Raw genomic sequence first — 14945 nt, 5'->3', positions numbered from 1 at the left:
AAGAGAATAAAGTCATAATTTAACGAGAAAAAAAATTGTAATATTACGAGAATAAAGTCATAACTTAACAAGAAAAAAAAAAATTGTAATATTACGAGAATAAAGTCATAACTTAACGAGAAAAAAATTGTAATATTACGAGAATAAAGTCATAACTTAACGAGAAAAAAAAATTGTAATATTACGAGAATAAAGTCATAACTTAACGAGAAAAAATTTTTAATATTACGAGAATAAAGTCATAACTTAACGAGAAAAAAAAATTGTAATATTACGAGAATAAAGTCATAACTTAACAAGAAAAAAATTTTAATATTACGAGAATAAAGTCATAACTTAACGAGAAAAAAAAATTGTAATATTACGAGAATAAAGTCATAACTTAACGAGAAAAAAAAATTGTAATATTACGAGAATAAAGTCATAACTTAACGAGAAAAAAAAAATTGTAATATTACGAGATTAAAGTCATAACTTAACGAGAAAAAAAAGTCGTAATATTACGAGAATAAAGTCATAACTTTGCGAGAAAAAAAGAAAATAGCATGTAAAATTACTATTTTATAATATTATGACTTTATTCTAGTAATATGACTTTATTCTCGAAATCTCAGATTTATTTAATTTTCCTCAATGTGGCCCTAATACTTCGTCGTATCATAGACCTACAACAATGATTAATAAAAATGAAAATGAAAACAAAAAACAGTTATTCATTTCCATTTTTAAAAATCCAAAGGGAGCCACTGGAGAGGAGCTAAAGAGCCTCATGTGTCTCCGGAGACGCAGGTTGCAGACCCCTGGCCTAACCCAACAGAGACAACCACGGACACCTCACAGCTCTACTGACAACAGTACAAACAATTCTTTCCACTAACAAGTACAGTTACTCAATTGTTTTTCAATTTATTTATTTTTATACTTTATTTTTTCCCTTTTTTCAAGGTTGCTTTTTTATATATGCAATTTACAGTTCGTAATTACAATAGTTTATAAACCAATTTTTAAGTAGATGAGCTTAGAGACAAACTCATTAAGTACACTAGAGAAAACAACTTCAACATTCAAAATTGAAATAAAATTAGGAAAAGAAATAATAATAATAATAATAATAATGATAAAAAAAAAACACATAAAAAAAACCCAATAATAATACAAAAACACGAGAATAATTATAAATTAAATCAAGAAATAAGTTCATAGAAAATAAAAAGGTGGGGAGGGGAGGGGATCGTACATATATAGTAATATCATTTACATGGGCACACACATGCATCCTCCTTAACGTCAGGTCACCTCCAAGCATATGTATATGTGCATGCGTGTTAACCCATGTACCTATATTTTTCCTTCTGTTAGACTCCATCTCTTCTCAAAAACATCCTCCATATTCCTTCTTTTATGAGTTCCCTTTTCCACAACTTTTACTTCTTGACTTACACTTTTCCATTTTATAAATAAATCTGGGGGTTTAGTTTTTTTCCACCCTTTTGTTATTATTTGCTTCAGTGCTGTGATCCTGAGTATTCTAAATAAGTAACGTTCATCTTTACCGAGACCAATTGGAGGTTTCCCGAGTATATGCTCTGTTTTTCAATTTAAGTGACTTAACCTCCCATAATGTATTAAATAAACTCAGTTTCATGTGTCCCGGAAGTGGGAAATGCATTACAATAATCACTGAGATGTAACCGTGAACAACAGCCAGGCCTTTTTTTTATCTATATCAGAATCAGAACCAGAATCAGAATCGTGTTTATTGCCAGGTGTAAGAGGTATACACTAGGAATTTGCTTTGGTTTTGTTGGTGCAAATAAGCAGTATAATAACAAAAGAATAGATAAATATATATATAAAAATATCAGCTAGCCTAGCAACATAGTATTTCCATTATACATGACTCAATAAGGAATTTTGTTTACTCAGTTCAGACATTCACATTCTGTAAGGAGAGAAAAGTAGAACAACAAATAAGCAGATTGCATACGAAAGGACGACCCGTCCAATCATCAGGCGGAAGGGAATGATTCATCTCATCCCGCCTTCATCCTCTTTAATCGCACGCTTCGTTTATTTGTCATTTAACGGTGCTGCCTTCAGGGGTCATTAGAAAGAGGTGTGCTCGCTGTAAACCGCTGGGAGCGTTTGTGTTCGTCTGTGGTAGATAATCCTGGGGATGTCTTGACAGTGGGGAGTTGTCAATGTGTGACTCTACAGGACGCAAAGCTTGGAAACCATCATCTACCTTTGAAATGAATTTGTAATAGCATATATTTTGTCCCTTTATTCAAACAATATACTACTTTCAGAATCAAATTAAGCAGCTTTTGGTCTGAGAAGCAGGAATTTAGGAGGCGTACATGAAGGCAACAGTGCTTGTTAAAATGAAAGTTAACTTTTTATTAAAAACAGGTTGACATACAATAACAGTTTGCTGTTGAAAAAGTTGTGCAACACTACAAACTAACCATTGTGTAAATAGTGTAAATCAAATCATTTACTGCTATTAATGTAATAAACAAATAAGATATAATAACAGAGGATTGCTTTTGTGTTTTTGTACAATGCAAACTTTTCGAGGTGGGAGGTGCAATGCTAGATCAAGTGTAATATTTTACATATAATCATTATATTTACCTGTATGCATTCATTTTAATCAAGGAAAACATATTACTTATGATCATAAAGTAAGTATACCAATGCACCAGAACTAAGGGTGACGCGGATGCTTCGAAGCTTCAACCATTGCCATGGTATTCAACCTCCAAATCACTATTTGAATGCTTTACTTTTTTATATACAAGTATGTTATAATATATATATCCCAAAATAGCCCATGAAATAAGGAATAACCCCACAGTATTATTCATATTTAACATGAATTATTATTAGTTATTCTCAGATGGATATTGACGTTTGTTGTGTGTAGAGGTGCCGCAGTGAAACCGGGGAGATGGAGTCAGACAGACAAAAGAACATGCTGCTCCGCGGAGCTACGAATACCTTCGAATATTTCTCACCGAAGCTTCGAAGCCCAAAAAATAGTGTTCGGGACAGCCCTAACCAGAGGGGGGGAAATTGTCACACGATCCTGTCTCTGAATCATACCAATCAGAGAGCTCTGCGTCTGATTATTGACCAATCGGGAACATCTCATCCTTTTAGGAGGAGCGTAGTACGAGAGGTTTTAAAGATGATGGTGGGAGAAATATTGTCCTACATTTTGAATCCAGATCTGTGTTGTACTTGTAAAGTTTTGTTTTTCTGTATTTCAGTTCGGTTCCTACGAACCAACTGGTGGTTATTTAGTAAAGGAAATAATCTACCCTGCTATATCCATGTTACTTTACAGTTATTTATGCATTCTTTCTCAGCCTTTTTTCCCTGACATCCACTCACACACCGTTTTTACCAGTTTAAAGCACACATTCTTGGTTTAGTTGCATTTCAAGCCAAGTTGTAATAGTCATAATAATCAAAGCGTCCTTTGTACATCGTGTGTAGAAAGGCCAATAGACAAAAATGGAACAAATAACAACACACACCTAACCCGAAGCAAGTTGAAGGTGTTTATTCAGGGCAATCATACCAAAAACAGCTGTTTTCAATCAGCAGCAGTTCATCTACCACAGTCAGGAAAAAATATATATCCATTTACCTCTTACATTAATTATCATACAAAGATTCTAAAATAATTATCTAGTTATAAAATCAGTTTTCATCCAAATGGGTAGTTATCGTTTAAATCGTTAACACTCAGATCTCACGTTGCGTACGGTGATCCACAGATCAGAGAACGGGCACGGACCAGGTCGACTACCTGTCCTTGTTGCTACGGAGATCGGTCGTCACAGGGTCGTGCTGGATAGTTTGGTGCAACATCAGAGCGAGCAGACCGGCTCTGTTGGTCATAGCAGTCCTGACGTTACGCTCCTGTTCAAAGAGCTCGTCCAACTTGTACCACTGTGGGTGAGAAAAAAAAAAAGGTTACAGCTGAAGAATTATATTTATCATGAGATAATTATCACTTCCCTCATTGTGGGTCGAGAGGCAAGAGGCATTTAGGAGATATCAACAGAAACTCTTCCTATATCTGATGTGAGACTTTCTTTGATGATTCCAATTGAAAGGATGCAGAATTTCTAATAAATATCACAAGTTTTGTCCATTGAAACCATAGACTATATAAAGATGGACGACATGACACCTCCCCAAAAGTGAAGCCAAAACATCTCAATCGCCCCCTGGTGGCTGGCTGCAGTATAAGCCATAAATCCCGCCCCCTCCATGTTAGTGGATGAGACATGGGGCAAAATAAAAAGTCAAAGTACACGTCAAATACATTTTTCCTAAAAATGGGAAAGTGTTCATTTTTCTGATAAGTTTGTTTTTAATTAGTTATTTGATGCTATAAAAAGGGGGTGAGACGTCATGATTGACAGCTGCTCTGAGGGAAGTAGTCACGGAGCCGGAGGCTTGGGAACTGTACGAGAGATGAAACTTTAACTTTCCATAACTGTCACGAGTCTGTGTAATAGAATGTGTCAATTTGATCATAAATGTAGTTATAGAGATATTATGGTGAGTTGTTGTGTCTTTCTAGCTAGTCTACTGTGGTACTAACGTAGCAATTAGGTGGTTCATGCTAACAAGCTGCGGCTCCATCTTTATATACAGTCTATGGTTTAAACCGACCCAACAGTCATGAAGTTTGACTTACCACCCTGACTCGCTCCAGGTCCACCTCTGCTCTCCTGAGCTTCTCCCAGTTGTAATGTTTGTTGCATTTCCTTTTAGAGACCCTGCAGTAGTCTCCAGTCAGCTCAAACACATTCTTCACCAGAGGACACCCACACACCTCGTCCACTGGGATCTAGTGACCAAAACAGAAGAGAAACAAATAAAAATAATCTCCACACAAACACTACTTCATGTTTAGCAGGTTATTACTATCAATATTTCAAGTTTTAGACCAAGTGAGCAGTTTTTAGTGAATCATAAAAGTGTCTGATGTGTTTCCACTGACCTTAGGATCTCTGGAATGTTCTGGACACAAAACCTGAAGCCTCTTACAATACGTTTTGCTTTGGGGATTGTACACATCACAGAAGAGTCTGGTTGCTCTGTTGAAAAAAAAAGAATGTTAGTAAAGCAACTGAAGTAGGGAAAGTTGCTGTACATTTTGAGAAGATTTTTTTTTCTTACCCTTCTATCCTTGTAGGGTACATGGAACCAAAGGAAGTCTGACTCTCATACTGTCAAAAAAATAATTAGGGAAAGAAACATTACAAGTAGCCCATATGCTTTGGTTTGCGTTTATATTTGATGCTTAGAGGCAGAAAACAGGAATTCAAAATCTACTCACCTTTGCGTAACATCTCTCCATATGTCTCAGCGCCACTTTTGGATTGATGGGATGACTGCAAGACACACAGAAGATCTGCAGGTCTGTGTCTTCGCTCTCACCTTCATTCACCTGCAAGCAGAGCCAAAGCGTTTTATCAAAAAAGCTTTTTCAGCAGCCTCAAATGAACAAAAGACTGCCTGAGATTACAGTTTCAAAGCTGGCCCTGATTTTGACAAGACCCACATGGACAACATCACGAAAAAGCAGTTACAACAGGACAAGCTAAATGAAGAAGCATGCAGGCTGCTGTCAGCTCACCTCCTCGTCCTGCAGAACCGCCTGCTGCTTGGCCTTGGCGATGATGCCTTCCAGTTCGTGGAAGCGTCGCTCCATCTCCGTGAGGCGCAGCCGGGCGTTCTGCTGTTCCCGACGGATGCGCTCCAGCTGCTTCTTACCGTGCTCCTCGGCAATGCAGGGGCTCTGCTGCCACTGCTGGATACGCTGAGGGAGGATCTCGTAGATCCGGCTGTGGAACAAAATGCACACAGGTTAATGCATTTAAACACTTTCCATGGGACACTACACCGAGGATAATGATGAGAAAGACAGAGGAAAAGCAGAAGAATAAACTGTAATACTTAAGCTTTGTTTATACTCGTGCGAGGCACTGAGGTGCGGGCCTCCACAGATGGCGCGCAAACTACAAGCATGCACAAAGGCGTTTATATTTACAGAGCATTTTTTGTTGCAGTATTCTCCGAAATAATGCCAATGCGCCATAGACCAAACACCTCAATTTCATTCGGCTGGCAAAATATTTACTCACATGTAGATTTTTAAGATCTGCTGCTTTTAAAGCACTTAAAAATGACGCGACTGTCTCTCTAATTCATTATTTTACTTCATAATTTACGTTATTTGCTTTTATCTTATTGTTGCAGTTATGTCTGAATGGCAGACGCACGCACAGCGGGCGCCTAGTTACAAAAAATTCAGAGGTACAAGAACAAACGCTGCAACAACTTGCTTTACGCACAATACATGATGATGTCATTCTTGGCATTCTTGGTAGTGTTGCGCCGGCAACACTACGACGAGCATAAACCCAGCTTTAGTGACATATCTAAACAAATGGTTCAGGCTCAGAAGTTTCCAACAAAAGCTAATGTAACACTAGTAAATCAGATCATTTTACCAGTATTTAATTCTTCTAGCACTAGGTGGAGCAATAGTACTATCATTTGAATACAAATGGGGGATATAGAAGCAAACGGTTTTTGACCATGCTGTTTATGGTTTATGTAAACAAAGGTGGTTCCAGTTATTAAAAAAATAGGAAAAAACCTCCAATGAGCAGCAAATAAATTAAACTTCTATTTGAATTCATAGATGTTGGCTTTGTTTGTTCTAAGCAAGCGTCCCGAATACAATATCTAACCTGATAGAATCACATTAATGTATGAAAGGTGAAAGTAAGAGTTCTTACTTGGCAGCTAACTTCATGCCACAGTCCTCGGAGCAGTATTTGGAGTTGGGTCTCGCTGCACCCACACAGCTCGGCCCCAGACACTGACGCTGTCCGGTGTTGTCCCGGAGCTCGCCCTTCTCACTGCACCTGGTTTTGTCTTTGTGCTTCTGCTTCTGTTTGTGGCGCCTTGACTCCTTCTGTATAGTTAAAATAGAAGACTAGGTAGTAGAGCGGATGTTACTATATGTGTTATTACCATTTACCATGTTAAAACCGGGCAGCACTTCAGATAAAAATGGTGATTTCTTCGAGGAAACTTACTTTCTTGTCAAACTTCTTTTCACGTCTCTTGACGTGCTTCACCTTCACAGCTTTCTTACGCATGACGGGACTGAAAGGCGGCTCATCACTTTCATCACTATTCCATGCCTGGGTGACAGGATAGCAAAAAAAAGACTCAATATACAGTTCCTGATTTAGCTGCTGATTGAGTGCATCTTAAATGAGCAGGTTTATATGCAACAAGAAGGTGTCAAATGTTCTGCTACCATGTTGCTGTTAAGCCCCGCAGCCTTGTACTGCCGGTAGAGATCCGCCTCGCTGTCATAGTCCTCGGAGTATCGTCTCCGTCTGTGGTAGGAATTGTCGCTCCTTTCCTGCAAGGCCATTTCCTCTTCCTTCACACGCAGCATTTTCTGTACAAAACAACAAGCAACAGGTTGCACATTTCCAAAGCTGTCACAAGTGAGTGCACAAATACATCAGCTATTTGCTTCAAGAAATGAAATTCCTTCATTTAAAAACAATACCTTTTTTGAACTGGCACCTTGCAAGTAACCTGACCTAGCAGATGGTTTGTTACACAGAATCACCTGAAAAGCCATCATTAGAAATTGTTTGAAAAAGGGCAGGCACTTTCAAATAATACTTGGCAGGTGATTGGATGAACCATCTGTCAATCAAACTAAAAGCCAGTCGGGAGAAGAGCGAAAACATCTTTTCCATTGAGAAAAGCCTTCAGTGCCGTTCTTTGCTCTTCTTTCAATGAAAAAAAAATGATACATTATTATTACTAAAGTAAAGTAACATTCTAGTAAAGGATCATTGTAGGAGCTTACATGTATTGACAAGTTAAATCTACAATTTTCAAGACCTTTCAATGACAAAAAGAAGTGTCACAGTGCAGAAATGTCAAATATTCTTCTACACTTCGGTGGCCTAATCATATTTGAAAACAAAATCGAGATGAAGTGACTTACCCTGGCTCGAACCTCACATTGCCTGAACCTGCACTTCTGTCTGATTTTGTTGGGGCCTCCGAACTTCTTCATGTCCTTGCAGAAGTCACACAGGGCACAGTCTTCAGTCCTCCTGCAGGGCTCACATTCCCCACACATTCGAACTGAACGCTTCACCTGAGGGGAATTAAACAATGGACGATAAGAGTCTTTGCATCCAAAGAAATGTGCATTGTTTTACATCCTACATATTCACCTAATGCTTGACAATGGGTAGGCGTCGCTGTGACACAAAGCAATATGTGTTGACTTTAAAATGAGGTTATGAGTTGAAAACGTCTGCACAACTATAAAATTGAGGAGGACGAAAGACTCAAATGGTTAGCTGACCAATATGTAAAAAAAGAAGTGACATTATAACATTATTCCATAAAAACTCACTACAAGTAGCTTCTGCATCACTACTCCATACAACACAAGGCTTGTACTTTAAAAATGACTGTAAATCAAGTATATTTGTAGTAAACCTCACTGTTTTTACTCATATGCAATTCTCGTTTCCGTCTTTGCCTCTTGTGAAAAATTGTTGTTTCAAAAACCTAACTGGCTGAATTATGTAAACGTGTTCCTATATAAACAAATAAATGAATACTAATGCTAATAGTAATGCATGTAATTGTTCTTCGTGTCAGTAAGGAATGGCTACATGTTAGACTTTTAATTTGGAAGATCCAATTATCTCATTTCTGTAAGTACTTTATTGATGCTCTTCAGATATTTCAGTCAAACTTAAATATTTAGGTCAACTTACTTTAGATCCACGCCGCCTTTCACTCTTATAGTCAGGAGTACTCGGGGTACTGTACTGTCTGTCAGATCCTCTGTCTTGCTCAACATCCTTCTCTCTGGTTTTCTTCGATCTATACTTTATTTCCAGTGAGGAGTTTTTATCTGGTGACAGGGAGAACAATGCAACAACGTCGTGTTTATTTTGGTTATTTGTGATGTATTTAATGTTAAGCACGGCACTCTCAAATGCTGTGATAAGATGTGGCAAGATGATTTTTTTTTTTTATCACCTCTGCATTTCGTGCAATACCATTCCCGGATTGCCTTCGCCATCTTCTCTGTGATGTTAATGCAGTGGCCGTGGAACCACTCATTACAGTTATCACAGCCACTGTCAACGAGAGAAGCAAATGTAAGAAAATGATGTATGAGCATCGTTGCATCCATACGCAGTGACGATTGAAACAGTTGCATCGGTTTTGTGAAGGGAACTTACATCATGAAGCAGTTGATGTCTGGTTTCCGGCAGATACAGTACAGCGGTGCGTTCTCCCCCTCCATACTGCTGGTCTCAGGCCCTGGTGCGTGGTCGACGTCAGACATTTCGCTGTCCTGAAACAACAAGAACAAACCACAACTGGTGGAGTTATACTAAACACCACTGATTAGTTTTTATCGCAGTTTCACCAACTTATACAATCATCATCACATTATTTCCTACTGTATTTTCATTTTACAGCTGTCTCTTTGTTTTTACACAAAATTTCACAACTTAAAACAAGGGGGAGACCTAAAACACAAAAACAAGACTTCATCTTAAACTATAATTTCAATTGAATTCAGAGAAAAAAGGAGGACACATACTTAAACAATCCAAAGAATTAAAATGAAATGGAAGTAACATAAATAAATTTAAATAAAAATAAATGTGGTGAAGGGTCAGAGGTCAGGGAGGGGAAGTGTTTGTGTTGTATGGGTGTGTGTATGTGCTTAGAGAGATGAAATGGATCAGGAAGACAGAGATACAAGTATGATCCAGGATATATATAAATATGCAGGTCCCCGATCACTGTATTAGTATTTATGTGTGTTTTCAATAATAAAACAATATTTTTTGTTTCTAAAGAAGCAAAGCACAGCATTTCACTTTGAAGAGTAGCTCTGCTGTAATACACAGTCTCTGTAGGAACAACCCATAGTTGGCAGTAACTGTTTGTGTTCCTACTTTGGTCACATTAGAAAATAAAAACAAGCTAAAAATAAAAGCTAAAATAGAATATAACACAGAAGAGTAAAAGCTCTAGTGCAGTATAAGATCATCATCTGGTTTAATAAAAGGCAGCAGCAGCAAACAGGAAAGCTTTAAGCTTTGATTATAAAGAGCTCAGAGTTGGAGTTGGTCCTGCAGGTTTCTGGGAGCTTGTTCCAGATATCTGGTTCATAAAAACTGAACGCTGCTTCTTCTGCAAATCAGCTAGCTAGCTTGTCAGTTAGCATCAGCTAGCTAGCTAGCTTGTCAGTTAACAGCTAAAGATACAGTTAACATTTATCAACTACCATACTTTGCTATACCACATAAACACTAAGTCGTCAACACAAACATTATAATGTAACTATCTAACACGGTAATGTTATTATTCTTCATTAACAGGACGTTTATATTTAACCGTTAGCTAGCTAGCTGGAGTTGGATCACAACATGCTCCTGGAGGATGTAAACTAACGGCCGTTTAACGTTATTAATCATCAAATTAAATCAACTAACTTTGAAAAATCGTCTTCTTTGTAATCTCATACTTACCATGATGTGAGATCTGTAACGTTTCACTCTTTGGTCGCTCTACAAAATACACTAGAAACGCGACAAATGCAACAGAGAGCCTGTTAGCTCGACAGCTAACGTTCGTTTTTATACGGACATCAACTCGGCTGGACTCGGCTCAACTCGGCTGAACTCGGCTGGACTCGGCTCAACTCGGCTGGACTCGGTACTACTCGTAAAATACATCCCTGGTCTGTGATTGGTCAAGTGTTCTTCTTCTCTGGTGGCAAATTAACATCCAGTGGTACACTATCACCTCCTATTGGATCTGTTACAAACTGCGTTTCTTAAAGGAGGAAAATACATCAAATCAGTGTTACTATTATTTATTGTCTATTGTCTCATGCAGAGCAATATGTATAATATAATATCATATGATATCATATGATATCATATGATATAATGTTGCATTCTCCCTCCCCCGTTACTTCACAACAAGTCATTGCCAGGCACTGACCGTCAATCTCAGCTACACAAAGCTACACTTCTGCCATTTTGGACTGAAAGCGACTATCAGACGCCAGTTAAAAAGTCAGCCTAAAAAATGCCATACAAAAGTAAAATAAAATTATTTCTATTTTATTGTTATATTCTACCGAAATGGCCTGTGTTGAACAATAAAATCATATAAGCGTTTTCAGTCTGAAATGGCGGCAGCCAGCTTTGTCTCTTTGCTTCTATACACTTGCTGACGACCCAGAGATACCACGTGATGTTTTACTATTGGCTCACAAGCCTTGTTAGAAGTGGGAATCGAATGTCAGATATATTCCACCGCGATAAGCAAAACATTAATTTTGGACCCGCCAAAATTAAAAAAATTAATCCACAATCATAATAATTTTTCAGGAAAAAACTATATTTTTATTCGGCACCTTTCTAAAGGCTCTGTAGATGTATCATTTAAAAAAAAAAAATATTTGTCTACATAAAAATGTAGTAATCAATAAGACCTTTAATGCTTACATTAGATGCTACTATTACCTATGCCTACTTACCAGACACACACACACACACACACACACAGAGAGAGAGAGAGAGAGAGGCTATGAAAGAGCCTCTGTGATGCAGTTAAACCTCCACTGCTGACAGCTGACACTGAGGGATGTATCTGTGATATTAATGCTGCATCCTGGATCGCCTACTTCTAAAATATGTCATGAAAAGTGAGTACAATATATTTCTTACAAAATTCCTATCATACAGAGAGCAATAATGAGAAATAAACACAGTAGACTTTGTGGATTCCTGCACATGACAGTAATGAATCACATACAATCACATGTATCTTCAATGTATTTAGAAGCACAGTTAAAGATTTAATGACTGTCGCTATCGATGCCATTCATCAGAATGTAAATAATATTCATTTGACTCATTCAATTTGACAAAATACTACATTAACCTCTTTTTACATCCTTTATATCCTCAATAACTGATCATACTTCAAAAATATTTCTTAAACTATAACAAATAGTTAATAAAATACTTCAGATAGCCAGAATACAGTTGTTTTCCTGTGTTTTATCTGCAATTAAAACTGTCAAAATGTCATACAAGGTAAGTATTACTTGAAGACATGAATTATTAATGAAAGCAAAATCAAGATCTCACATTCTCATATAGCTGTCAGGATACCCCTGTGCTGCCTTTCATCTACATTATAAATGTTTCCAAAAGGGTGATTAATAATAGATTAACTTCTCTGCTATTTCCAAGATGTCCACTCATCACTAACGGCTACGAAACCTCAGCTATAAATCTGACTCTGGCTCTGTGGTCTCTTTAGAGAACCATGAGGTTCAGTTCTACATTCAATATATTATAATTAAGTACATTATTTCAGTTTAAGAAGAGAAAAGATGTCAAATTAAAGCATTACACATGATCTGTGAGTGAATTTAAATTATAGTTCTTAATTTACTGCTTTGGAGCGTTCACTCTGTATTTGTATATTAATACGCATGTTTTGTTTGTTTTCTGTCTGTTTTTGCTGTTGTATTTGTTTGTCTGTTTAATATATTATAACTATTATTTAACTTGAATGTTGGAATACATTTACATGTATCTGTACACACGTATTTTTTCCCTCTTTCTTTCTTTTAAATCAATATTTTTTATGCACAAATGGAAAACTTTATATATCTAACATATTGCACAGTAAATTAAGCACCATCTGTTTTTCAATAAAACAAATCTTTACAAAAAATGATTAGTAATTAGTTATACAAATTCTATATTATAATCTTCTCGGTTCACTATTCTATTTTTTTAATCCCTGGTTGCAGTGGTGAAATGTAACTAAGTACATTTACTCAAGTACTGTACTTAAGTACAACTTTGAGGGACTTGTACTCTATTTGAGTATTTTAATTTTATGCTATTTTATACTGCTACTCCACTACATCTCAGAGGTAAATATTTTACTTTTAATCCCACTATTTGGCAGCTTTAGTTACAAGTTACTTTGCATATTTAGATTATTAATAAAAAATAATCATCAAACTATGATGTATTATTGTAGATTGAGCTACATAGCCGTATATAAAGTAATTAAAATGAGCTCCACCTTTACCAGCTGCAACATTAAAGTGATGAACATATTAATACATCAATAATTATAATCCAATAATATAATATAATATATAATATTCTGAAATGGGTGAATGCAGGACTTTTACTTGTAACTGAGTATTTTTACACTGTAGTATTGCTACTTTTACTGACGCAAAAGATCTGAGTACTTCTTCCACCTCTGCCTGGTTGGTTGTCTTTCATTTTCTCAAGAGCTTGAAGCAGGTGAAATATTTATTTTTGGATGCCACGATGGATGCCAAACTGGATTCTACAGATGTGAATGAAAAGATGGATGACGGAAGTGACAGCAAACCAAAGATCAACGACTCACTAACCACTGCTTCAAAGTTGCCCATCATACCTGACAACTCTATCGCAGGTCCAACAGGTATGTTTACAGAGAACAGGGTTTACCGTAATGAATTCACTGATGAATTGCAGTTGCTTAGAAAAGTTGAACTTTCTTTTCTTACAGTATCTTTGACCGAAGTTGCCAGTCTTTCCGAGCAGATCTCAACCGAGGACACTGAATTATCTTCAGCTGACATCTCTGTGAATGTATTCCCAAAAGTAATAGGTACCTTTAATCTATATATGAATTCAATATTAATAGCTAGTTCCTCTAAAAGCATTTTTTAATGATTTGTTTGTTCATTTTTATGTCTGGTGCAGACACCAATTTACATAAAACCCCAAAAGGTGGAGTGACCAGAACAGTATCCATCTGCAGCCCGTCCTCTGTGGAGCAGCCGAAGCCTCTATGTGCCCTGCTGCCGTCCTCTATGGAGGCCTGCACCGTCTATGAAGTGAGTCAGTCATTCACATCCATCAGCAAGAGTCGAGAAAGCCTCAAAACCACTACAGTCCACACTGAGCCAGCTGGTGACGGTAAGGACACAAAACTGTTGTTTATTCCTTCTTTATCTTTAAATGCTTTTTCCTTGAATTGAAGCGTTCCTCGTTTCCTTCCCCGAGACCTCTGTGCTGCGATCCTTATGGCCTGCCTCTTCTGTCACCCACTGGACTGCTTACTGGCCATGATGAGAGGGTGTAACGAGTGTGTTTGGTGGCTGTGCTCGTCGCTGTGCTCATCGCTGTGCGGCTGCGAGCCCGCGGCCACCCTGCAGCCTCTCCTGGACGTCACCCACCGCTGTGACCTCTGCGGGTGTCTGGGCGTTCAACGCTTCCTGTGCGAGTGTTCCGCCTGCGACATCTGCCTTCAGGCCACAGAGTGCCTGGACCTCGCCATGGAGATCTCTCAGATGCTTTACCACTAATATGGGCTGCGAGTAAAATAACCACATCCGGACACGAGCCAATGGGAATCATTTATTTGTTAAAATCTTCCGAAAGCCAACTTGTAGGGACAAGACACAGATGCTACCTGTTTATGGTCAACAGTCAATGTTAGCAATCAAATATGTCAGGGTAAGACGTGGTTAATATTGTGGAGAGTATGAGTGGAAAAAGCTGACCATTGGTACTTAATCTTATAGTCAGGCTATTAAATAGGCCTTATCAGTCGCTATAAGCCCCATAGATGTGGGTCAATACGGGCCTACTACACCTACTAGTAGGTTTTGTCATATATTCACATGGTAGATCACCGAAAGAAGGTATAAAAGAAGACAACAGCGACCTTTAGTGACCGTAGTAATTATGACAGGAGCAGAAGCGGAAGTCAAGCGCTGTAGTACAGACAGC

General features: G+C 37.7%; 1 protein-coding gene across 4 annotated transcripts; it reads right to left on the bottom strand.

The window, feature by feature from the left end:
* Positions 1–3555: 3555 nt before the first annotated feature.
* cxxc1b (CXXC finger protein 1b) lies at positions 3556–10801 on the bottom strand. 4 transcript variants are annotated; one of them, XM_037771176.1, is made up of 15 exons: positions 10644–10801; positions 9339–9454; positions 9133–9233; positions 8865–9004; positions 8075–8230; positions 7625–7687; positions 7364–7510; positions 7137–7244; positions 6834–7033; positions 5666–5873; positions 5366–5476; positions 5206–5255; positions 5027–5123; positions 4721–4873; positions 3556–3963 (listed from the first exon to the last, which is right to left on the bottom strand). In XM_037771176.1, exons 1-15 carry the CDS (start codon positions 10644–10646, stop codon positions 3817–3819), a joined length of 1800 nt encoding a protein of 599 aa, XP_037627104.1. In that variant the 5' UTR covers positions 10647–10801; the 3' UTR covers positions 3556–3816. The 4 variants fall into 4 exon arrangements, with proteins under 4 accessions (XP_037627104.1, XP_037627111.1, XP_037627120.1 ...); XM_037771183.1 differs by having other exon boundaries at positions 6834–7012; XM_037771192.1 differs by lacking the exon at positions 7625–7687.
* Positions 10802–14945: the final 4144 nt, after the last annotated feature.

The sequence above is a fragment of the Sebastes umbrosus genome, chromosome 1 (genome assembly GCF_015220745.1).
Source record: "Sebastes umbrosus isolate fSebUmb1 chromosome 1, fSebUmb1.pri, whole genome shotgun sequence".
In the NCBI taxonomy this organism is placed as follows: domain Eukaryota; kingdom Metazoa; phylum Chordata; class Actinopteri; order Perciformes; family Sebastidae; genus Sebastes; species Sebastes umbrosus.
This window is presented reverse-complemented; position numbering and strand designations above follow the sequence as displayed.